Consider the following 26180-nt stretch of genomic DNA (forward strand, 5'->3'; position numbering starts at 1 on the left):
GAATATGTTATTATTATCTTGAGACCATTTGGCAGGTTAATATTCTCTCTGATTTCTGAACTCCCAAAAACTTAGCCGTTGACCATAAAAATGAACTCTGTGAAAGTTAAAGATAAATGTTGGTTGAATTCAGTTCACCATATCTGGATACCGTGTTTCCTGGTTTGATGCTGCCATTTTTGACTGTCACACAGTACTGTCACCCTCTGCACCTGGCAAACATTTTCCTCTTTGGATTTCTCACAGGTCTTTCTTAAGGTCTTTGAGAACTTTATCTTCCACATTTTGTGACGGAACCATGTCAGAATTCAGAATTAGATTTATTAACAAGACATGACATCAGCAGGAAATTGGAGGGTGTGCAGCTCAGAGGAAGTTCTGAATGAAGGACTTTTGTCCTCAAAGGGATGTGACACAATGTGCATACCCCCACATGTCACTTACATGGAGTATCAATATTTTTTTGGGATGGGGATGCGTTGGCTCCAGGGGGATTGGTGGGGGGGGGGCGGTTATTAAGAGGGGTGAGGACAGCATGATAAGCCGAAGCTGAGGGTGTGTGTCACGCTCCAGTGCGGCCCCAGATTTCATTTGCACTGTCACAACAAGGGGAATGCGCCAGGTCTGTGGACATGAAACGGAGAGTGAACACAAGAATGATGAGTTATCTGTCCGCTCTTATTATCCAGACCTCCCGCCAGGCTCCGAGCCGGGGGAACCTGTGGTGCTTTGTGCAGGAGTCCTGTGGAGGGCGGCGTCACAGTGGCTCTCAAAGAACCTCGCTTGTTCTCTTATACTGTACCTGACGCTCTCTGACTGCCTCATTAAAAAAAGAACCTTGACTTGAGCTGCCTTATCACTGAGCTGCAGCATTTCCGGTTGCAGCAGTTGTTGCAGTTAGCACTGTAACTCTTCCTGTAGAACAGTTCAGCTGGGGAATAGTTATGTTGACTTCTGGCAGTCGTATGCATCCATATTTCACGAAGGCTTGTCCTTATGTAAGGCGAATGCTGTGCTACAAGGTCTGGGTCAATGGCAGTTAAAATGACTGCAATCAATAGAACATAAAATGCACGATCCCAAGCATATTATGATTATGCTTTTGAGCCATTACAAAATGTTTACCATCATACCGTGTGGTCAGCATAAAAGACTTGGCAAGGCTTACTTGCAGTTGGCATATAATTAAATCTTTTCCTTTTTTTAAAATCCATGGGATAGTGACCCAGCAGGGTCACAGTGACCGCTCAGCAGGAGCCTATCAATGGCTGCCCTGAGGAGGGAGTTAACCCAGGCACACAGTGGTGCTTGGCCCAGCGTGAGGCACGCTGTCCTCTACTACACTGTCCTGTCCCTGTCAGAGCCTGAGCAACTGGCCAGATCATACCAGGCCTGCCGAGGGAAGCAGGCAAAGGGGAAGTCGCTGTAATTTCTAGCCATTTACTTCTCCCTCTCTTCCTCTCTGGCCATGCTTCTCTGTTTCCACTTTTTCCTTTTCTCTGTCTTCCCCCTCTCTTTCTCTCTGGCCAAGCTTCTGTGTCCACCCTTTCTTTTTCTCTGTCTCCCTCCTCTCTTTCTCTCTGGCCATGTTTCTCTGTCTCCACTCTTCCCTCTGCATCTCCACCTGCAAAGCTCTGCGGTGTTGTCTGCCCTGGTGAGCTGCAGATAGCATATGCGCCCTCTGTGGCCAGCAGTCAGTCAACACCTCTTTACTTTTGGATAACGATTAAATGGAAGTGTTAGTGGTTTGGTGAGTTCAGTCATTGCTAAAATTCACTTGTCTAACTGTTTGTGAAGAAATGTGAAAAATGCTTATAACAACAGTAGCAACACAAGCATCAGAGAAATTTGAGTTGAAGACATATATGTACAGGACAGTCTTTTCTCTACCATGGTCATACACGATTCCTTCACGTCTGTGAGAGTACTCTAATAGTTTTATGTTTTTTTTTTAATGATGCTGATGATAGGTAAAGGAGTAACAATTCTCCGATGTCAGCTACAGCATAAGCACTTTGAGGTTCACATGAAGTGGACGTGACATGGTGGCATTTACCTATCCGCAGCGCTTCACTTTAGTCTCTCTCACCCAGGTGTAACATTATAAAATATGTTTAGTGTCAAAGACTTTAAAGATCCATATCATATAGAAGCGTTATGCACAGTTCTGTAACTCCACACAGCAGTATGCAGTGGTATTGTATTAAAAAAAAAGATGTTGTAGTTGGTGTGATCTGTAAAAACTAAGGCAGAAACAGACCTTGACGCTGCACCAAATAATTCATGGGAACAGACACTCTGGAAACCTGGGAATTCTACATGTATCAAGGAATATAAATATTTAATAGTCCCTCCTGGTAAATCTTTTATTTTTTTAAAAAGCTGTGCTTTAATGAAAGATTTGGCTATCTGAACGGGGCTGTCTTGTTCTTTAAGGTAAGTTGTTTTGAACTATCTGGCATCATGTTGCCAGTCAATTTCAAAAAGACAGCTTTGGAATAGGGGTCGTGGTGTTGAGAGTGAGGGGACACCATCAATGACAGGCGTGAAAATTATGAAATAGGCTGAGTAATGAAGGGTTTATGTGTGGAAGTAATATTGATGTCAAAGATGTTGCAGAGCACTGTTTTTTATATCATAAATTACAGAATGGTCCAACAGACATGGATTTGTCTTTAGCATTGTATATCTTTATCTTTGGACATGGTTTAATTTTTTCATTTAATGAACTTCTTGACTCCTTTTAGGTTGTGTTTATCTGTAAAGTGCTTATATCCATAACAGCAAGTACTGTATAAGGTTCTATTTATGGAACAACAACAAAACAATGACTTTTTTTCAATTGAATCTTGATTCACTCTAATTAACTGTAAAGTTTAAAAAGTTTTTCCCCCACTGTAAAATTTTTAAAGCATGTTTAGTTTTGTATGTGCTCAAACGTGTATTCTCTAGGACAAATGCAACAATGAGGTGTTTCTTTGGATAGTTGGTGTACTACAACACCGTTACTAGCAAATATGTTTCTAACATAGCTGGGAGCACTATCTGGAGATAGCTACATCCAATATTTGAAGCAATTACCCTTCAAAACAAGAATAGTTTATGTTACAATTAAGAGCTAAATGCTATAATATGCTAGTGAAATGCTGAGAATTGACAGAAGCTATCCTAATACATAAACATTTGCTTTATCCTTTTGAGATACAACCAGCTAACAATACCCAATTCACTATACCCTCTCCAGAAATGTGAGTCCCTGCTGTGCAGAATCAGAACACATTACCCTTGACAAGCTACCACGATAACGTCTAGTATGGTGTTTACATTTGAGAGTCTGAGACAAAATGAAATATTTTTGAGAGGTATGTAAGAATTGTGAATCTGATGTTCAACACAGGGTTTGAAAATGATTAATGGGAAGCCAATTCTTCTCTACAGGGAGTCCCTCTCTCCATCCATAATAAATATTTGCAATATTAACTGAGAATATTTTTTTTCTTTGTGCTTCACACTCCATGAAAATGAACCCTATTCTTAAAGTTCACGTGTGCTCTCATGACACATCAGAGTACTGATAATTTTTTCTGCATTCTGATATGTAGCAGCATGGGATTAAACACACTGAACAGAATGATAAATGATGAGTTTCTCAAACATTGTTAAAATACTTTTTCTGTTGGTTTCCCTGGTGTTTATTTGATCCACATGTAGAGACATAGTTACCACGACAGTGACTACTCTGTGAATTCTATTCTGAGGGTGCAAAAAGGTGTCTCGGTAGTCACACCTAGGTGGGTTTGTTATTATTTTAACATTGGTGCACCTAGCAAAAAAGGTTTTGCACATATCACATTTCCTCTTTTATCTGAATATTTACTTAGTGTAAGTGACAGGGGCTGGATCATTTATATGAGGATCTGAATTAATGGTGCACAGTCATATTTTCATTGTCGTACGCAGCCGCCAGGTCAGATATGTAAGGTGCTTGCTACATAAATGTGACATAGGATTGAAATACGCAAACACTTATCATGGAGTGATTATATGATCCATCGACTCTGTGAAAGGAATTCACGCATGGATATAATAACAACACTTTATAAATTGCAGTATATTAGTTTTACAACTGGTTTTATGTGCTTATGTTTTATGAATCTTTCAAAGATGGCATAATGTGTATATTAGTAAGCATATTACTGTAAATAGAACATACCAAAAGTTATACAGATAGATTAGTACAATAAAAGGTAATAATATCATTATTAATTTTCCACTCCCTAGACATCAATCAGTCGCCTTTCATCATGTCATTTTGCAATTGGATCACTGTAATCTATCATACTTTACATTTTCTAGTAAGATAATTAGTTTTGCTATATGTAGGTTTGTTACAGCATGTGTGAAATTAATAAAAATTAACTTTATTATTGACCAAATAATTCATTTTCTTCACCTTTATTTTGAATATTTGGAGCAGCTGCTCCACAGGTTTTAAGGGGTGTAGTCTGTGTGCTTTGTAGTTTGTTGCACAACACATTAATGCTTTGAATACCTTTTAGATTTTAAGGGGAAATGTTCCATCAGGGATTACATCAGCTTGCAGTGTTTTGTTAAATATGAAAATTAATAGTGCAGTAACTATAGTACTATACAATACAGTATTGTATCATACAATATTAATGCATTTCATTGTTTTGTATTAGCCAGTGCAGCAAAATGCTTAATAATTTTCCAGATCTAGAAATATCTGCCCTTGTGATGACTTGTGCTCTAAGTGATTATGGACAATGCAAAACTAAAGGTGAAATTCTGAATTCTGAACCGCTCTGCAAATATTTAAAAAACGATCCCGTTTGTTCAGTCAGAAGTAATAATTTGAAGGAAAAAATAGCCTCTAAGAAGAAAGGACAGAGAGAGAGAGAGAGTCATCAATCTACTGTCATTTTGCTTGCTGGTTCTCTTTTGGCAACTGTTTAAGAGGGTTTGTCAGATGGTTTAACAGAACTGTGAACAAACCATCACTGCCAGTAGTCAAACTCTGTGTAATATTAGCTGTCAGTCTTTCTTTTAACATGACAAAATAAGCTGTGCAATATTTTAACCCAGAGGTCTTGTAGTATCACTTTTAAAAAACACAGGTGCTAAAAAATGTCAAACCTTCAGTTATCTGTGAGCTATTATTTGCTGACTTCTCAACTGCAATGCTTTTTACAGCAAAATGATAGATGATGGTTTTTATTTTGCTCATTATAATCTCTCACTGAAATAGCCTCTTCACAAAAGTCTGTATGTAGCGAGCTCTTTCTTTTGCTCTCTCTGTTTCTGTCTCTCTCTCTCTCTCTCTCTCTCTCTTTGATTTGATCATGGCATTATAGTGAAACTGATAAGGAAAAAGGCTCTTCTATTTTTCATAAATATTGCATGGAACTATGTTATGTTCATGATCTCAGATAGGTCAGGGGGAGGTGAGCCTTCTGCTTTGCAGTGAAGTGCCATCTTTTTTTTAATGCCCTCTCTGGGAAAGCAATCAGTGGCAGCGCTCTTATGAGTGATTCCACTCAAATTTATTGTGAAAGGAGCTAAAGTTTTATCCTACTGCTTCAGGGGGAGTGTAACTCTAAATGTAGCTTGTGATGGGGATGGCTGCCGGCCAAGAATTTGTAATTTAGGAGTATTCCCATCCTAGTGTCGGCGCTGACCTTGGAACTTCAACCCAGGACATTTCCTAAACTTGCAGACACAATTTAAATCAGATAGGACTGCCATTAATGCCAAGGTTACCAGCACTGGCACTGCGGCTCTGAAATCTATGAACAGCTTACATTTGCCATCTGCTGGCTGCAAATAATTTATACTGAGACCTGTAATATGATTCATGCTGTGTATCTCATACGATAACATAAGGGTTAGCTTGGCATTTCTTATTGTCTTTCTGAGTAGTTTATGGCTCAACAGGACGTGAAGACATTTTTTTTCATGCAAGTTAACATGGTTCCCAACACCATGTGATGCTCTCATCATAAATCATACAAGCTATATAACAGTTATTGCTGACTCCTGTGTCTGTGTCTGTGTGATAGATGGTAAAGGAAGATGTGATGTGTTGTGCACATAAAGATGTTGAATCTCAAAGGGTGGAGTCTGTCTCTCTCTTAGTCACGATCGGCCCTCAAGCACTTCTGCCATCATTTATAACCCCCGGGTTCTGGCATTTTTGATAACCTGAGAGTGAAACAAGTTCACCTACCCATTAAATTGATACTGTTAACTTCTAACCACATACACTTAATTAGACCATAAAAGCTGAAATCATGGTAAAATGCTATAAAGAGGTATTGCCACCTTTTTTTGTAAGCACTGGGCTTAAAGAGGTCATATTTTTTTCTTTTTTAAAAAAATCAGCTCATGTTATAAGATCTGTTTTACTGCATGGTAATACATGAAAATCTATAAATCTTACCAAGGGGAATAATAGATCATTTTCACATCTAAATCCATCTGGTTTATTTTGTGAAAAAAATCAATGAAAGAGATGAGCTTGGTCACAAATGATTTATGCCTCAAAATCCAAGGGGAAAGTATTTGCAATTATTTTTAAATCAGTTCTTCTCTCTTACAAATTGGGATATGGAGAAAACAGTATCATGACATAACATGAAAGTAGACTTCAAAAAGCAATTTGATAACACCAATGCTTTCAATTACCACTCCATATTAGAATGGATTGGTTATATTTCAACCCTCTTCATTTTAATTAAAACGAGTAAGAAAAAGTATCTTTTGCATTGCTGAATTTTCAGTTTATATCAGTTTAATCATTAGAGTTCTGAATATTGTAATTTTTGTTTTCATTTCTATTTATTTTTTAAAAACCCAAATACTGTTAGTGTTACTTTACCTTCCAGTACACACGATTAGAAAAAAAAAATGGAAGGTATAAATCATAACTGTTGATGTGTTGAATATAGAGCACACCTGGTGTGATCACTCAGCCTGGGAAATATCTGAGGGCTGCTAACCATATATTTTCAACCAAGTGGGTTATACCTCTTATAGCACACTAGATAGTAGTGATAAAAATAAGAGAAGATGGATAAGAAGGTGGCTGGCTAGTTCAAATAATCTTTCTGTGCTTCAAATGTAGATTAATATTATTTTTCTGTCAAAACTTTGAAACATCCAATCTCCATACACCTTCAAATGCTTAATGCAATATGTGAAATAAAAATGTAAGCTCAGTAAGGCTAATTGAGTGAGGCTAAATGATCAATTTTGGCCAGCTAAATGTGCATCAATGATGAAAATGTCAGGAAACCATTTCTGTGATTGTCCTGCATGTTCTGGAATAACAAGAAAACAGCCGTTCCACAGAGGAGCTGCAGGCACACAAACACACGCACACATACACACGCACGCACACACACACACACACACACACACACACACCTGACCTTTTTACATAAACAATACGGCAATAAATGTGACACACCGGTCATAAAAACATTCTCCCCAAAGTCCTGTTTACCACCGCCTAGTTTGATCATCTGAATACAGATCTGACTGGAGGAAGTAAATATAATTTACAATCATGAGTTTTGCTGGCTTGGGGAATTCTACTCATTCTGCATGCAATTATTGCAATGATGGAAGTTTTTTAGCATACCAAAAGGTAGAGCTATATATTTCCAAATTATATTATATTATATTATATTATATTATATTATATTATATTATAGAATTGCAGACATGAAAGCCATTATAATTGAGTATGCACTCGCATATTTTGAAACAGAGATGGGAAATGAATACTGTGAATTGAGCATGCTGTATTAGAGGTGTGGTTGAAGTTCTGAATCGCTCAGTGGCTCCGAAATGGGACATGCCAAGCTTTGGCCCCTAGGTTAGAAGAGCCTCTGAGTGCAAGCTATCTCTGCTATCCTGGATAAAAACAGAACATTTCCACAACTAGTCAGATTCCCATTTTGTTGTGTGGTAACGTTACGAAGGGGCGAGAGAATGTTCCCCATACAGATTTAGCACATTTCATTATTCTAAACGATTTCTGTCACAGCCAAAGAAAATCTACAAGGCATGTTGCATACGCTGTTGCTGGCAACATCCCCCTGATGGTTAGCTTGTTGGAACGACAAAGCATTATAGAGCATACTTGAGAAAACAAGTTCAGAAGAATGTTCTGAATTAATATATTGGCAAATACTGGAAAATATTTAACATTTACAATATTCTTTACCAAAATGAACATGGATGACCATCCACAATTCATATTTTTAAACTTGAATAATAAGTCCACAAGCTCAATAAAGATTGTTCCTGTAATGTTCCTTGCTACCTAGGGAATGCTTGAAGGATACCCAGGAAATTAGACAGATGCATGTGCTTGGAATGTCTTAACATAACTAACATTCTGGGAATGTTCTGAGAATCAAAAAATACCTGTAATCTCAACAGTCAGATATAGCTGAGTCTGCAGTTGGTTGCAGGTTGGTTTTTCAAATACTTACGTTTTGTACAATGGAAAGGATATAATCAGTTTGCCATCTTTAATGAATCATTGTCAGGAATAGTAAGAGCATTAACAACATATTAACAGTAATGAGATGAAATTACTAAAACACTGTCAAAGAGAGTCATACTGTACCGTTGCCTGGGAGACATGCAAGACTCCCCAAACAATTATTTTCTATCCCCTTAATTACCCAGACTGGTGTCTGTTTCAGATCCCTTTCCCTGTAAAACAGTGTTACCTGACTACTTAAGCACCTTCACAGATGGACCCACCTACTGACAATAGGCACAGGACAAAAGATCAAAAGATTGGCTTATTACTTGTCTGCTCCCACCAAAGGCAAAGTTGTTTTGGGAGAGAGTGGTAAAAGATAGGAAGTTAAACAGCAAAGATAAACAGGTACTATATGTATACATCACAGGTGGATGAAAATCACTGTTACCTTCCTTGCAGGTGTTAAAATTGGAAGAACTGAATTCCATCCATACAAGTGCATCCTTTGTGGAGTGAATAGGACTCATGTTGGCCAGTGTGACTGAAGTCACCACTGACTTTGTCCCTCTCAACAACACATTGAGTGTAAGCAGGCTACCTGCTGGCTTCAATGAGAGAAATGCCTCTCTTCCCATCTGTACTGCAGAAATAGTCTCTGGATTGCAGGGAAGTGCCCCAGAGGAGTGCACATGCTTCAGCTGCAATGCTTCCTGTCAGGGTTGAGTGGTAGAGTGGTACTGTAACTCCAGAAGTACATTTGGAGATTCCAAAAAAGAGAAAAAAAATAGAAATCTATTTCTTGTACCGACAAACTTGATTTGGAAAACATTTGCACGCATTTGTCACAGTTCATTTAGAAAGTTATTGTATCAAATATCCATTATATTTCATTTTTGAACCCACTGACAATACTGTTTGTTTCTCCTGGAAAGTACAAACAGCGCTATGTCATGCATAGTCAGGCTTAGTTTTGGGTTTTGAGATGTCTACTGCAGGAGGCTTGATCTGTCTCTGAAATGAACCATTTCTCAAAATTGGATGAAATTCCTAAAACAGAAATGTAAAATGTTTGTTTAAATGTTTAAATGCCAAGATTACTCACCATCTTGTCTGATATAAGGCTGCACCAACATATTTGTGTAGGAGGACTGAATTACAATTAGGATACGCTAGGCAGATAAGATTGGCTTCAATTTTGGACATGTACAGCAGAAGCTGCCTTAAATGAACAAATTTGCATAATTGCAACTGTCCACCTGAACTACTGTACAAAACAATCAAAGCAAACAATGACTGATGGAAAATAAGGACATGAAAATAGCATATGATAATAACACTCAAGTATTCATGTAACAAATTGTCTATAACAAATATTGCAGATTTTTTATCCATATTTCAAAATAAAAGGTATTCAGTCAACTCAGCTTTTCAGTTTCAGGTTGTAACTAACAATTATGGTTTTTATATTTTATATGAAGGCAGGATTGGACAGAAAGCACACTTGAAAACCTACCAAAAGGTTTGTTTAGTTTACCATGTTTCCTAATCAGGTGTGCTGGTTCAGTGGTGGGAATGGCAGACCCTTTGAAGTAATGTTGCGTTGGCAACTGAAGAAAACAAATGCAGCTTTATTTTTTTAAACTTGAAGTGGAAGTGGATATCCAAAGACTGTATTATTGAAAACCATTATTAAAAGGCCAACATTGTGCTTGAAACCCTCAATGGAATAAAAAAAAAAACTCAAGAGAAATATGTCCATTCAAGAAAAGGTTTTAAACCCAGTTGGCTCATAGGAAATAAATTAAGCTTTCACATTTTTTATTTGCATGCATCTAAATTGTCATTAATGTTGCATGATGGATCATTTAAAATTTGATTTGCCTGGATTGACAACATATTTGCAATGCTATGTACTAGCATTAATAAATTGTGAATGTGTATTCCAGTGGTGTCTAACAGAATCAAGTGAAATAAGTCAGGCTTCTTGTAGGCCAAAAAGGCTTCTTTACTCTAAAATTGACTGTTTTCACTGCTTGTCTTATTCTCTCTACTATTACAGTGTTTATTAAGAACAACATTGTTTTCCCTGTTGGCTTCATTTAAGATGAAGCCACTATCTCTTATACTGTATGACCCTCTGACAATAATCAGAAATTGTATTTGAATGCACAGTTATATGACTTAGTCTAAGGTGGAATGGTTTTGCTGCTGTTTTATCATAGTGATAATCATGTTTTATTGGTACATCAAACCATTTCAGGAAAACATTTTATAGTCTTTTAATCAATCCTGAATGATTGATCTGCATTGTACTTGCGCAAACTCAAGTAAGCAAGGAACTGCAATACCTTAGAAAAGTAGACCTGATTCTTCTTCTTACCAGAATCCAATTAGCCTCCCAGCATGGACAGCAGGAAGGAGAAAATATCTTGCACTGGCAACCAGATTTATTAAGTTTTTAACATATGCCTGGAAATTGGTGGCTGGAAATGTTTTCTGCAGCACTGTTTTCTGACCGCATGTCAGATGGCTATGCATGTGCGTGTGTGTGTGTGTAGGTGCATGTGTGTGCATGTGCGTGCGTGCGTGGGTGTGTGCGCGCGTGCGTGCTGTGGGGATGGCAGCAAATGAAATACATTAAATGAGGAAGAACCTCAAGCCAAAAACAAAGCGATAGTTACCAGGGAAAGCCCAAGACAGGAGTAGCACGTACACCCTTCGGGAAACAACACATTTGTGATTATGAGATCTCACCAATCTACAAGAGGATGCATGATTCTCACAGCAGATGGGGCTTGGAATTAATTCCAGAAATCATTGCTTTGAGTGCATGCAGGATTACATCCACATGTTAGAAATGTACTGTATGTATTTGTATGGATCTGAAGGCCCCATACAAAATCCCATTTGTCTACTAACATCTGCTGTTGCTGCTGACTTTGGAGTCCGTACAAACATGAAACAACTTTGTTCCAGTTTGTTCCAGCCAACAGAGCAATACATCTCTCATGCAAATTCAGTATTTTTCACTGGGTGAACCATTTCGACAATCATTCTGTTTTGGTTTTCACCCACCGGAAGCTGAGAACTTTTGCAACTGGCCGATTCTTGGTATTTCAGTGTGAGACAATCGCAGAGTGCCAGATGTGACTTATCATGTGAGCGATCCAGCACACAAAGAGAGAAATTCCAATTCCAAGGCATTGCAAAATGGCAGCGCGAAATCAGACAAAGGCTTGGGTGTCAGACGGGTGAAGGACATCTAATCCTATAATCCAAAGGCTGAGGGTCCACGCACTAGTTCCCTAGCTTTGTAATAAACCACCTCTTCCGGACTGTCTCCTGAGATCGTTTCATAAAATCGTGAATAGAAACCGTACAATCGCTGAGGAGCACACCTCCTGGACTGTACACATTATTAGTGCCAAAGACTTGACGTTTTCACGCTTCAAGCTGCGTCAGTGAGAACAGATGAATGTAACGTGTAAACATACAATGGGCACAAACAATACCCAGTACCAGAGAGGCAGGAAACATAAAATGCAATATTTTTCCCCCCCAAGTTGAAATACGGGCTGCTTCACTTTTAAGCATCACATTAGTGCTATTTACCAATAACCAGCAATTGCTTTCTGTATTGCTTTTTTTCTATTTCTCAGCCCTCAAATCAGCTATTGAACAAATAATAAATAATGCAGAGGCAATTTTGTTTGTCTTTTGCCTTCCCATTTGAATTAAATTAAACACAGTGGCTCCGTCTGTACTCCGTAATTCACGTGCAGGGACGTCTCCAACTAGAAGCAACGCAACAGAATTCGGCTTTCTGCTAAACCGACAATTTAGTGCAAACCCCTCTTTCATCATAATTACTTAATCAGTGTTTGGTAATTCGGAATGCGACTATCAAGGCATTGATATTCAATATTATTTCAGGGGTTCAATATTATTCATTGTTTCCAATTTCAGAGTGCTGACTACAGCTGGGAAATGTACGTGGAAAAATCGAGCAAAAGAAGCAGGGCTTACCCTTTAAGTCAGGGCAGAGTTTGTCGTTTGTTTATTTTGTCCTCTCTTTGAGAGAGTCTTTGGGCAAGCTGACAAAGATACTGGTTTTGTAAGCCTGTCTTCCATCATATTAATCCATAGTAATGAAGCCTACGTCTTGTTCTGGCAGATCTGGCGAAAGGTTACATTCATTTTATTTAAAAGAATAGATTAAATTAGATTTATGGAATTTGCCCTCTATAAAGCACATAAGGTGAAATGGTGGGATTCATTTATTGAAGTCCTGCCAAGTTTATGAATCGGAGAGTGATCAAATGTACTATTTCAGCGCACTCTGTCCCAGTTTGTTTAACGCTGAATGTTTTAATGTGCATTTTTACATGTATTGTTAGTTTCTGATAGCCAACGGAGTTATGCGTTTTGGCAGTGGAACATTGGCTGTTATGTCAGGCATGCTAGTATAAGACTTTCCCTCCTTTCCAGAAAGACTAAAGGGGTGTGACCTGCGCTAGTAAATTTCATGGCCAGCAGCACTATCATTTTTATATGCAGTAGAGGTGAACAAGCAAAGCACTCGTGACTAATGTATCTGCACAGTTCAGCAGCACAATATTTAGGAAGGCCAGACCCAAATTTATATTCAGATATAACTATTGCAATCATGTACAGAGGTGGGAGTTACTGAGCACTGATGAGGCTCTGCTTGGTGGAATATGAAAATATGAGGTGGAGAAGAATTTAATCACACCAGAATCACCTCCCTTCCCTTACCATCTTCACAGTCACTGTGTAAGAACAATGTCTGACCATGCTTATCAAACCAGACAATTAACCTGTCTTGAGTTATAAGTTTGTTCCCTCTTGTTTTTACTGCTTTGAGAAGTAATGAATGCATATTATATAGCAGTTTATGACATAAATTATATTCTCCTGTGGTTTTATTGTAACAGAAGGTACAATTTCTCTCAGCAAGAAAAAAGAAAACAAAAGACTTGAGAGCTCAGTGGTAAATTTATTTTCTGTTACTGGGAGAAATTGAACTGTAACTCAAATTGGACACAACTATATCCATTCTGGCTAAAATATAGGTGCCACCCATTCCTGAGCTAGCATGGGTGTTTATCCCACTGCATTTTAGTAATAGTACAATGTACTAGAAGAATATGAGCCCAAAGACAAACAGGAGCATGTATTCATGAGGTGTTTCACAGTAGGTGTGCCCATTCCTGTCCATATCCTCATGTTGTCTACCAAGAGCTGAAAGGCAAAACTGATAGTATATCAGCATTGCTACTCTGAGATGCTTTAAGGAGACAAACCCTGGTGTTGGCCATCTAAATGGCTGAAACATTATGTACGGCGCATTAGGCTAAATGCATGGCATTGCACGTGTGCACACACATGCATACACATTGCCCAAGATGATAATCAAAAAATGAAACCCAGAGAAGCTCTAGAGATCCCCGATTAAAGCAACCCACTCTTATGTCTGCCCACGTAAAAGAGCCCTGCTAAAGCAGGGGTACAGGCCCCCCTACCCCACTCCCTTTCAGCTTCCTCCACATAAATTTGATTTGATCCAATACATTTTTATTGAATGCTCTAAAATTTCTTCCTTATCACTGAAGTTTGTAACATTGTTAAAGATGCTCTGTAACCATTATTTTAGAGTCACAGTTATAATGCGGAATACGTTCGCAGCTTATTTCATTCAATAAATGCAGTGTATTAAGTCATAGTTTTAAATCCAGAATATAAAGAGCGAACAAAAATTTGAATGCATATACAAGTTGCAGACCGCGTGCTGCACCCACTGACCAAAGTTGAATTAGGCTCGCAGACCATCACAAAGTAGTCCCCAATGCACTATGGCTCTCAGTTTGTGCTTGGCTCCCAACATCGCTGCTTGCAGCTGTATTTATTGTCATTATTTCAAGTTGGAAGCTTCAGCCTTAAAGAAAATGTAAATTTGTGCAGCCATTTCACCAAACACTGTTTTTTCATTTTCCATAATTTTAAAGAAAATTTACAAGCCCTGGGCAATATAACCACCAAGTCAAATGTGATGCATATAGTATTTTTATTGCTTACACTTGTGTTGTATGTTTGCATTTGATTTCCCTGTGGCTTATCAAGCCATTGCATGGAGTGTTTTTTTTTTGTTGTTAATAGTGACATCTGATTGCACACTGGGGAACTTCACGCAGACATAAATTTGTGTTTATAGGCCAGTATATCAAATATGGTCTCGATGCATAGAGAGAAGTATGGTTTTATCCCTTAATCGGTACATAAAGAATAGGCATGCAGTTAATACATTTGCAAACAGTCTTCGAATAATAAATGAGAGGGACTTCAGTCAAGGTTAGAAGGTAAATAAAATCATTTTAAATAGGGATAAGCACGTCTGCACTTCTATGATCCATGATGTGGGTTCACATTATAACACTGCATGGTCGATTTAATGGGAGAGTTGATTTAATTTAAGTAAAATTAAAATGGCTTAAAATTTAATTAAATTCTAATCACATTATTATGTTCAGGGCTGCAATTATTTAATCGAATATAGAGTTCATAATTCAATCAGAGGTAAAATGAAAGAGCGCAGCTATATGGATTTCTCCATTTATTTAGTATGTCTATGTAACTTATAGGTTACACATGGGTGACAGTGAGTGTGTGTGGTGTAGTGATTAAGATACTGACTTATGACTAGAAACATGGGGTTGTGTGTTTGATTACATGTTTGAGTGCTGCCATTGCACCATTGAATCATGGATTGACATGACGTGAAATTTACGCTAAATGAGCATTATGTTAAATGCATGCTTGTATGTTATATACACACGCATACACACTATATTACCAGAAGTGTCTGGACACCTCTTGATCTGTGTCTGTTTTTCATGGTTTGGTCTAAGCCCCTTAGTTCCAGTGAAGGCAAATCTTAATGCATTGACATTTTAGATGATTCTTTACTTCTAACTTTGGGGCAACAGTTTGGGGAAGGCCCTTTCCTGTTTCAGCATGACAATGCCCCCGGGCACACAGTGAGGTCCATATAGAAATGGTTTTTCCAAATTCAGCATGGAAGAAGTAAACTGGCCTGCACAGAACCCTGACCTCAACCCCATCTAACACCATTGGGATCAGTTGGAAAGCCAACTGCGTGCCACTGCCAGGCCTAATCACCTTATCAGTTTCCGACCTCACTTATGCTCTTCTGGCTGAATGGAAGTAAATCCCTGCAGCAATGCTCCAACATTTAGTATAAAGCCTTCCCAGAAGAGTGGAGGTTGTTGTAGCTGCAAAGGGTAGACTAACTCCATATTAATGCCCATAATTTTGGAAGACATGTTGGATATCAGGTGTCCACATACTTTTGGCCATATAGTGTATGTACAGTATATACAAGCAAATGTTTTGGGACAGTTGTATCTAAATTGGTTGTTTTCCCTCTAATCTAATAATGTATTTCAAAAACAATGAACATGAGGCAAAATTCACAATTTCTGCACTGTTTCATGTTTTTAAAACAGATATTCAACTACAGTGATCTCCGTAATGTTCGGGACAATTTTAGATTTGTAATCAAACAATTCACATGTGGTTAAAGTGAAGATTCTCAGCTTTTATCAAAGGGTATTGTCATATATGGTCTATGTAGAGAGAGCGAGAGAGAGAGAGAGAGAGAGAGAAACAGCACTTCAGAGCATGTATAAATGTGACTCCGATTTGGTACTAAAACATTGAATGTGGGAATAATTCAGGGCTTTGATATGGGAAACCTGATGGTAATGAGACTGTTGCGGAGAGCACTAATAAATATTGAGATGACGTTTACTGCATGATGCAGTACAGTATAAAACAAGATGTTATGCTTTTCAATAACTGCCTGGGCTTTAATAAAGCCTGCTAACTGTAAAAATGACTTCATAATATGCTTGATATAGTAGTGATATTATACTAAGATAACTCTAAATCTGAGTGCTCCTGTACATAAAGGTTTCATGAACCAAACACAGCATTGTCACCCCAAGAAATAGAATATATGTGCATTTCAGTACAACACTGCTCAGACTAATATATTTTCTAACTTAATTATCAAATAGCCTTGCTATGGCATATTTACGATGTACTGCTAATATATTTCTCTACTTATTTTCACCAAATTCCTGCGCCTTTTACCAGTATTTGTTATCCTAAATGTGTTTGGGACGTTTCTGGGCGTGGCACTCTTTTCTGTGTTGGGTGGGGTAGGTGTGGCTACAGAGCCTGTGGTAGTTCACCTGAGTTTATTTCAATCAGAGGAACTGAATTTCGATACAGCATGCATGCTATTTCACTACATGTGGCCAACTTCACTAACAAAGCTAACAAAGTTGCAAACAAAGACTCTCATCCTCATCAGGGTTCACTGATTATAAAACACAACACTGAAATATTTCAATAATTAATTTCTCTGTACTCTGTACCTCAGGAGTATAAGAATATAATGTGACATTACATTTTATTTGGCTGCAGCTTTATCTGAAGCAATGCACAATAACTGCTTACTGAAGGACATTGTAACAACTGCAGAACACAGGTCAGATAAGGCAGCTTCAATAGAACCATTTATCCATAGCCATGAACATATACATATTTTTTGTTGTATTTGAGAAAATAAAGAGGTTAATATTTGAATAGGATATGGATAACTGTGAAAAAGTCATTCATTTTACAGGTGTATTGGCTAGCAATAATGTACCAATAGCCTGCTAATGTTACATATCCCACACGCGATTCCGTGTTTACATCCCAGTTCTAACAAAATGTCCAGAATAGCTAAATACCGAATGACGAAAGACACTAAATAGCTGCACTACAGAGTACCATATGATGTTCTCACATGTTTAAAACATTCATTTTAAATTAAGTATTTTGACATCTGGAAACCTTCTGGATTGGTATATTTTAAGAATTATTGGAATGCCAGGCCTTTATTTGTCCACAAAAAAGTTATCGGCATTTGGTTCTTCGGCATTCTAAAATACTGTAAGTTTGGCCCTAAAGGTCAGGTTCTTATCGGTGAGACTCGTCTCCGTGTTGCTCATTTCAAAGTGGGCTTCCATCCAGGGCTGCGGTCCGAGGCGAGAGCATCAGGTGTTCCGCCACCGCTCTGATTTTTAAAACCCACCGGCATGTCAGAGGGCATTTCCGCCCTGATGAAAAGTCCTGGCTGGAATCCAGGGAAAAGCAATCATCGCAGATAAAAGGATGGCTGAACACTGACTCAGAAGAAGCAGGTGCACACGGTGCCTTTCATTAAGAGGGGCTGGTGTCTAGAGCGGTGTCCAAACACGCCTCTATCACCTCTGCCGTGTTTGTTCTGGAAATGTAGCAGGAAATCGCATATCTTTCCATTGCCGAAGCACAGACAAGAGAGCCAGTGATCCTGAACACATACAAAGAAAAGATTTTTGAAAAGTATGGCAGAAATTCCAAATCTTTTTCATTATTAAAGGATATGTAGGTTTCATATAAAAGATAAAGCACGCCGTTAGGATGTTCAAAATTGTGCACACACATTTTAAGTTCGTAATATTTCAGCAAACAGGATTTACAGTACAGTATATTACAAATAAAGAAAGCAGAGGTGCTGCATTGCCTCGGTGTAGTGAAAATTGAAGATTCGCTGTGTTGTGTCTGCAATGTCATTAACACGCACACAGAAGAGGCACTCAAGTAGATATATAAGTCAATAAGCAACCCTTTGCCAGCTCATTTTATTTTTTGCCACCACCATTTTATTGGCAGAGGAGTGGCATGTTATATAAAGGAATCAGGTACAGAATGACAAACACTGGTCCCTGTGGCAGCATTACTAGTTACATACCACTATATTTGTTTATTCATCTGACACGTATAAAAATGTGGAGAACGGCACGCTTGAGTATGCTATAGGAGGACAGAATGCAGAGAATTAAAGTGATTAATATCTTTCATTTGCCCTGCATGCAAAACAGTACTAAATGTCTGTAAATTCAGAGATCCATAAGGCAGCCATATCTCAGGAATTCAGTACATATTAAAAAGCCAGCTTTGCACTTCTGAGGGTGACAGTTGTTTGTTTATTTTATTTTATTTTTTTAATGAGTGTGCTGGCAAATTCCTACAATTCTGCAATGTATACTGCATTGTACAATTCCAAATGTAATCTGCTCTCATCCATGTTCTCCCCTCAGTTCTCTGCGAGTCACCCAGTTTCCCTTGTGAATTACTGGGCATTGACGTTCTCTGAAATGAGCTCCCAGTAAATGAAGGATAGATGAATCCCAACATAACATACTCTCACACATGAGCTGATAAACCGTAATCATGCTTATACAGTGCACAATACAAATGCTAAAACTAATTAAATTCCAGCATGGCTGTGAATGGGCATGGTTGTATTTTATAATGAGAAAGCAAGCGTATGTCATGTGTTATGGGTATTTATAATTCAGCCAAATACTGTTGCTGTATGATGCTCACTGCCTTGCCTTGAAAATTCCAGCTAAGACCAGCTGGGATTCTAAGCTGTTTTAAGATGGTTTAAGCTGTGTTTTCGACACTTCAAGCTGGTCAAAGCTGGACTGCGTCTGATCTAAGCTGGTCTTTAGCTGGACAAAGCTGGTCAAAGCTAGTTAAGTTGGTAGAGTAAGCTGCTGCTCAACTGGTGGACTAGCTGACTACATAGGCTGGTCAGCTGATGAACAGTTGGTTGACCAGCTAAAAGTGCCAAAAACAGAGCTTAAACCAGCTTGACCAGTTTAGGATGTTCAAGATGGAGATTTCAGCAGGGTGGCCATTAAGATTTTTAAATACTGATTTGGCTGTTTGCTTAACAAATATTAATTCATCTCACAAATTAATTAACAACTTTGGGTGCCAGTGTTGTATTTATAGTGCATGTCTGTGAAGCAGATATGACCCCAAAATAATAGATGTTTTTGCAGCCATGCTGTATTTAGCCTAGTTGCCAGCAGTAGGTAAATATTAATTAGAGGACTGATCAAGGGATAAGGACATACTGCTTGTCAATCTCTAAGCAAATAATAATATGCTCAAAATCCTATTCATGCTGTGCAAATTATAGCAATATCATTATGGATTTTAAAAAAACATCCTGGTAAACATCTAAATTGAGTAGTAATGAGAAAAGCCCCTCTTCAAAGTTTGCGAAGAACAGGCTTATAATCATTGCATGAATGATCTAGGTAATAAATTTGCTGGGGAAGCAGAGGGGACAGACAGCAGATGTTGAGAGTTAGGGATGTTTTCTAATAATGTTGCCAGAACAGAGCTTCATTCAAGAAGGCGTACATTCCCCACAAGCTATGTTCATTGCTAATTAACTTATGGCTGTTGAATGATTTTAAATGAACATTCCATTTAGTTTACCACAAGCACATTTCAAATAAAGATGGACACTAGCTTGCAAAAACCTAAATAAAATATGAGAATTAGCTCGCTAGTTATCTGAAGGACTATGATATGACACTCAATTACTTGTATTGAAGCTATTCCCACGTGCCTTCAGACTGTTAGCCAATGGCAAGGGATGTTAGTGTCAAATATAAGCTATTATAGCAGAAGAAAGTTTGAATATGTTGGCGAAAGTATGCAAACATTTGCCTTGTTGAACTCCCCTCTGGATAAATAGGCCTCTTTCCTTATCCTTGAAATGTACTTAGTGTTGCACACAAATATTAATATTGTAATATTTCCAAATATTACACTTGTATGTGACTTTTCCAAAACTGTCCAGTGTATTGCAGGTAGCTATAATAGCATGTTATATTTTTCCTGCAGTGCAAAACAGTTATTTTATAACGCATGTTGTATTATACAAGTAGCTTATTTGGTAAACAACCTGTAATATGTAGTGTATTGCCATTGCTATAGATATATAGCTTTCTTTGTATTTTGCTTTATTATATTAAAGAGTTTTATTAAGTTAATATGAATATGAACTGAATATGAATCCAATGTGTTACACAGTCTTGATAAGTTGAGAAGACCAGTAGCTTCCATTTTAGCCAGCCTGAATGCATGGAAATTCCACCCTCCAGTTGCTCTGATTCCATACAATCTTCAGCAAATATACAATATTGAATCTGGTGGGTAATTTAGTGGCTTTAATACATACCCCGATTGAAGTTGTGGAATTTAAACTACACATGCAAAAACTTGCCTCCTTCTTGTACTAAAATCATTTTTGGAGCTTAGATTTTTTTTAGCTGAGTATAACTTATACTACTGCCAAAATAACATTTTGATCGATGTTCAGAAGCTAAAATGAACGGTAAAAGTGTACAGACACTTCTCTGATAATACATCATTGATTGGGAAGATGAATTCACGTTATCTACTGGACAGCCTGTTCTGTCTTTGTGTCTTCAAGTATTACTGCAAAACCAATTAACTGTCCCATTCAATTTCCATTTAACAAGAAAAGTATCTCTACTATATTCAGTTTACCTTCTGTACCATATTACATGAAAGCAGTCATCAATAATAAATCAGTGGCATTGATAATGTCAGGTGAACCTGAATTATTCATCAGGCACATCAGGCTGTATATCAATCTTTTTCACCTATTGTTATTGTACTTTGTGCAGTTAGATATGCCGTTGATTTATGTGTTACCCTACAGTCTGTCTTTAAACAAAAGTGCTAATTAAATGGAATTTACGCTTGATTTACAATTTACACTTACAACCCCCCCCCAATGTCATCTCAGTCTTGCTGACTTACATTTTAAACTGCATACACACATCTGTGTGTGAGTTTGTCACACGTTCCTTAATTATAGTAGATTTGACAAACTGTAATATGTGTAACCTATGTGAGAGATGGGTGAAATGCACAATGCTGTCATATGGTGGGAGAGTAAAGGGAATAGAGCCATATGTCTGTGGTTGTGATCACTACCAAATTTGCTTTTGTGGGTTTTATTCTGAAGGCTCAAAACGTGCTCACTATGCATTGAGGGAGTGATTGCATCACCAGATACTTCCCCAGAGTTATGCTGGGTGAGTAAAAAATTGACGGGTTGCCTTCACAAGGGCCTATGAGGGTAGAAGATTGCTGGGACATATTGGCAGTTGACGGATGGGCCCAGGACAAGGGTGGGGGTCATCTCATAATCAGAAGGGGAGATCTGTGTACATGTCCAGATATAGCCCTGTTATAAGCTACTGTATTAGTGATTATTTATAGCTCGATGCAGGTTACATTCTCCTGGGGCAGGGGTTCTTAAAGTGTAAGGGCTGCCCGCATTGACATGTACAGGGGGGGTTTATAAGATAGGAAAATTAGCATAATATTAATACATGCTACTGAGGCATAATATATAAATCATGACCTGGATTCAGTCAACATTCATCTTAAAATTTGACTTAAATGTCAGAATTATTTTCTTCACGCAGTTGAGCAAGTTCAGAACTCACCAGAATGAGCTCACAATAGCTGATTCAATTCAGGTCAAAGAGTAATGGACAGGTGTTAGTTGAATCCAGGCTATGTAAGACAGTAATAAAACTAGTTATCTACTTAGTAAAATAGAATAAAGTTGTAAAACACAGTGCAGTAGCAACACGGAAGAACTTACCACAGCCATTAGCCTTACTGTACAATGTACAATGTATGTGACCGTTATGAGACATACATTCCTTAGTGTAGTTGTGCTTTATTCATTTGTGAGTCATTGGCTTTCATTTTAGCCAAGTGGCAAATACAGAGTGGCTCCATTTAGAAGTTTCATTAAAATGAAAATGGATACAAAGAGGATCATATTATAATTACCACAAGAGAGTGGTACAGTAACTGATATTACAACTAGCTAACCATACATCATGAGTCAGCATGCATATGCTGCTAACCAGCTATAACAAACAGCACTGTTCTCCAGAAATACTGACTGAAAACAGGCAGTCAGCTCTTGCATTGAACTATAAGGCTGTCAAAAACTACAGCACGGTGTGTTCTACAATTGGCTCTGCAATTTGGGATACGGTAAGCCATGTCTGTAGCTTGCACTGCAATAAAATCAGGTTCTGCCTGTCAGAAGGCTCTCAATTTAGGGAACTGACTGATAAAGCCAATTTTTATATCACACAACCGCTCAGGCTCTCTCTCTCTCTGTGCAAACCTCTGTTTCACCCTTAGGCTAGAGGCAAGTCACCTCAATAAATGTGTGCCACATTGGAGGATTAGGCTACGCTGACCAGTTCTGGAAATTTTCTGGATGTTGTTTACTTTCTTTTATTAAAACACCCACTGAGGAAAGTTGACTTTTCCCTGCCGAACTAAACAAAATAAGCTGGTTCTGTAAATGTCATTGTATCCAAGATTCATTTTTACACATTTTTAGGTTGCGCCATGTTATTAAGCTGATCATTCTGCCACACTGTTTGTAGCTTCAGTTTTGTATTTGTTTCTTGTGTCCAAATAGATGTATTACTAATGCATCTGACTGATGTGCTATGCAGGAAGTAAATTGATTTTCTGGATTTTACATGCCTGTGTTTTAAAGACACATTTCTTTTTTGTTATAGTGTTCTGTTGTTTGGAAACACCAAATAATCAAATAATTGGTGACTCCAATGAGAAGGAAGGATCTTGGCTTTAGACCAGTTGCCTCCTCATACTCTCTCATAACTAATCTGTACTTATTTTTTAAATGCTTTACCAATTAGATTTTTGGGCATGAGGGAGTGTGTGATCCATGGTACTCTTACTCCTACTGGAGGGAGGCTAATTATTGCTGAATTGAACTGAGTTCAGATGTACTGAATATGGGCAGACAAAGACATATCAGATCAGTACTTTCCTTTGATTTAATTTTAGCGAAGAATTATCGCTGAACGCCTGTGTATTAATTTTATATGTCTAAACAGATTTTAAACTCTTTGAAATATTGTTCTTTGCTTTGTCAATTTTTTCAACTTTCTGACTTTCAGTATTACTTGTGAAAATATTCCAGTATAAGTCTTGAAAATGTGTTTTCTTTAATGAGGAAAGTGAATATATCCTATTCAATTCTGAATCTATTTATTCTGTGGTTTCGACAGATTATAAATACAATTCCAAGCTTTGAGTCCTGCAGTGTATTTGTTTGTGGGACTCTAAATGTTTTTCAGCAGAATCAATGGACAAGTTACAACTGCTGATGCATACAAATCAGTTTCTCCCTGAAATAATTTTGTCGGCACATTTAAACAGAACTTAAGAAATGCTTAAGTATGAAATTTCTCTGTGATGTTTTTAAGACCAAAACTCAAAGCCCAGTGGTCATCTCCTCATATTGCGATGTACATTGCCTCATATTGTAAAGTGATGTATTTAATTTAATAAAGATGCAAGATTTCTATAAATTACACCATACATATGTATATAGCTGTAAATTAATTAACTCTGTTAAAGCCCAGGGAACGGAATTGCTACATTATTTACATTCATAAAAAAATGCATGTCTCATTATCACTATTGTATGATTTGTTTAAATATTCTAGATTATATTTACTATAGCACCCCAGCAAAACAACCACTAATGAGAGCAACACATCAAACTTGCTTTTATTTTACATTAAAATTTAAGAATTTGGCCGATACTTTTAGCCAAAGGGATTTACAATATGTGCATTTAACTTTGTAAGAAAACCACCGCAATAGTTAGAGATAGGCAATGTTGCAATAGGGCCTTAATTACACAAATATTTCATTTACCAAAATTATTAAAACTCACTAACACATGAATGGACAGTATATCTGACATCATCTAATGGCATTAAATATCTGCAATCCATACATGTGAACTCTTATGTGAATTATGTGAGTGTACTGCAATGTTAATATTAGATATCACACTTCCTAATAAAAAAGGAAAGGCTGACTGAGAGAGTGATAGCTGTGCCACACAGAACATAGCACGCGTGTGTATGTATTGGTATGTTTGTTTGTGTGAGCGCGCATGCGTTCGTGAGCTGTACATGCAGTACATTTCATGCTTGAACTGAGGACTCAAAGTGCAGGACCAGGGTCCCTGCAGCTCTGGTCTCCTGCTTCCCAAATCAGGACACACCTGCTGAGTGCAGCAGTCTGAAAGAGCTCCAGAGAGACAGATGCATGTCGTATCTCAGGGGAAAGGGACCTGGAATCAGGAGCATATTAATCAATATGGCATCCCGGGTACCACACAGATGTGCAGGGTCAGGCAAGCTGAGACGCACACCAGGCAAAACCTCCCAGCTCCATTTAAACAGCAGAGACCTGCATCAATACACTCCTAGAAAAGAGCAGATTCTAACTGACTGCATGGTTTGTTCATGACCCATATACACCATGAGTGACGATAACATTGCATAAGCCTTGAGGAGTGAATGATCTTAGAGAAACAGAATTTGGGGAGATGGGGAGAGTTAAAAAGAAATTGGATATTGTAAGTTGTTGTCGGTGGATATTGTAGGTTTTCTTGATTTTCATCACAGCTTAATGAGTTAGTTTTAGTGATTTAGTTTAGTGAGTTTTTTGCCAGCTTGTTGTTGAAGAGAAAACAATTAGTTGCATTTAATTGTGAATAAAAGTTCAAATAATGATTCTAGTGGAATTTTAACCATGGAGATATTGAATGATTTTTAGTAATGGATGGTATCCTGGAAAATCCATTTCAGAAAAAAGCCTTTCTTAAGTAAGGTTTTAAAGATGCTTTAGAGCATCAATCACTGTATAAGCCTTTTATGTCCATTCTACATACAGTACAGTATCTGTTTATGTAAAGATACCAGCATTGACATGTCTCTCTTTCACCACACTTCACAAGTCAGCATCAATTACACACTACAATTCTATCCTTGCACATCCTTTGAATCCACGCTGTCATAACTGTCTTATTGTCCCTATTGGGATATGCAAATGGCCCATATTGATGATCTGTCTGTCTTTCTCAAGGTCCCTCTTGCAGGGCTGGCTCAAGATGTTCTGGATGGAATATAAGGCTACGGATGTACGGTGTGGGAGAAGGAGACTAGGAGTGGCGGCCATGAAACTTCCTTGTTCCTTCTGGTTCGTCCTGCTGTTTGGGGCAGGGGGCCTGGTGCTGTTCATCCACCTACAGGAAATCTCTGAGATGGTCCAACAGCAGGCTCCAGGTCAGTGCTTCAGAAATGCTCCAGCACTGTGCATCAACCACTGCATCAGTACATTCAGGCCAGGATTCAATCAATATATGTCCTTAATTTTGACTTACGGTGCTGTGAGAAAGTGTTTTAACCCTTCCTGATTTCCTCTATTTTTGCATATTTGTCACACTGAATGGTTTGAGATCTTTAGCCAAATGTAGTATCAGACAATGGGAACCTGAGTAAACACAAAACACATTTTTAAAAATTACTATTTCATTTATTTAATGAAAAAACTATGTGGGTGTTTTTCATTAAATAAATTTGTCTAAATATCTGAAACCATTCAGTGTGACAAATATTCAATAACAGAGGAAATAAGGAAGGGGCAAATACTTTTTCACGGCACTGTAAATACAAGTGTTTTTCAATGCAAGCATTTCAATTAAATTTGGTGATTGTTAAATGTGCCTAGAGTTTGTGAATTTATAATGAAAAATGAATGCTTG

The 26180-nt window shown here is 37.9% G+C and overlaps 1 protein-coding gene across 1 annotated transcript in view; it reads left to right on the forward strand.

Moving 5' to 3' along the window:
• LOC135241719 (carbohydrate sulfotransferase 8-like) overlaps window positions 1-26180 on the forward strand; it is a 122041-nt gene that overhangs the window by 11843 nt on the left and 84018 nt on the right. The window contains exon 2 of the mRNA XM_064312326.1: window positions 25502-25701. Coding sequence (XP_064168396.1) covers window positions 25527-25701 — 175 coding nt within the window. The 5' untranslated portion in view covers window positions 25502-25526. The remainder of the gene's footprint in view (window positions 1-25501; window positions 25702-26180) is intronic.

Source organism: Anguilla rostrata, chromosome 16, assembly GCF_018555375.3.
Source record: "Anguilla rostrata isolate EN2019 chromosome 16, ASM1855537v3, whole genome shotgun sequence".
NCBI classification, from domain to species: domain Eukaryota; kingdom Metazoa; phylum Chordata; class Actinopteri; order Anguilliformes; family Anguillidae; genus Anguilla; species Anguilla rostrata.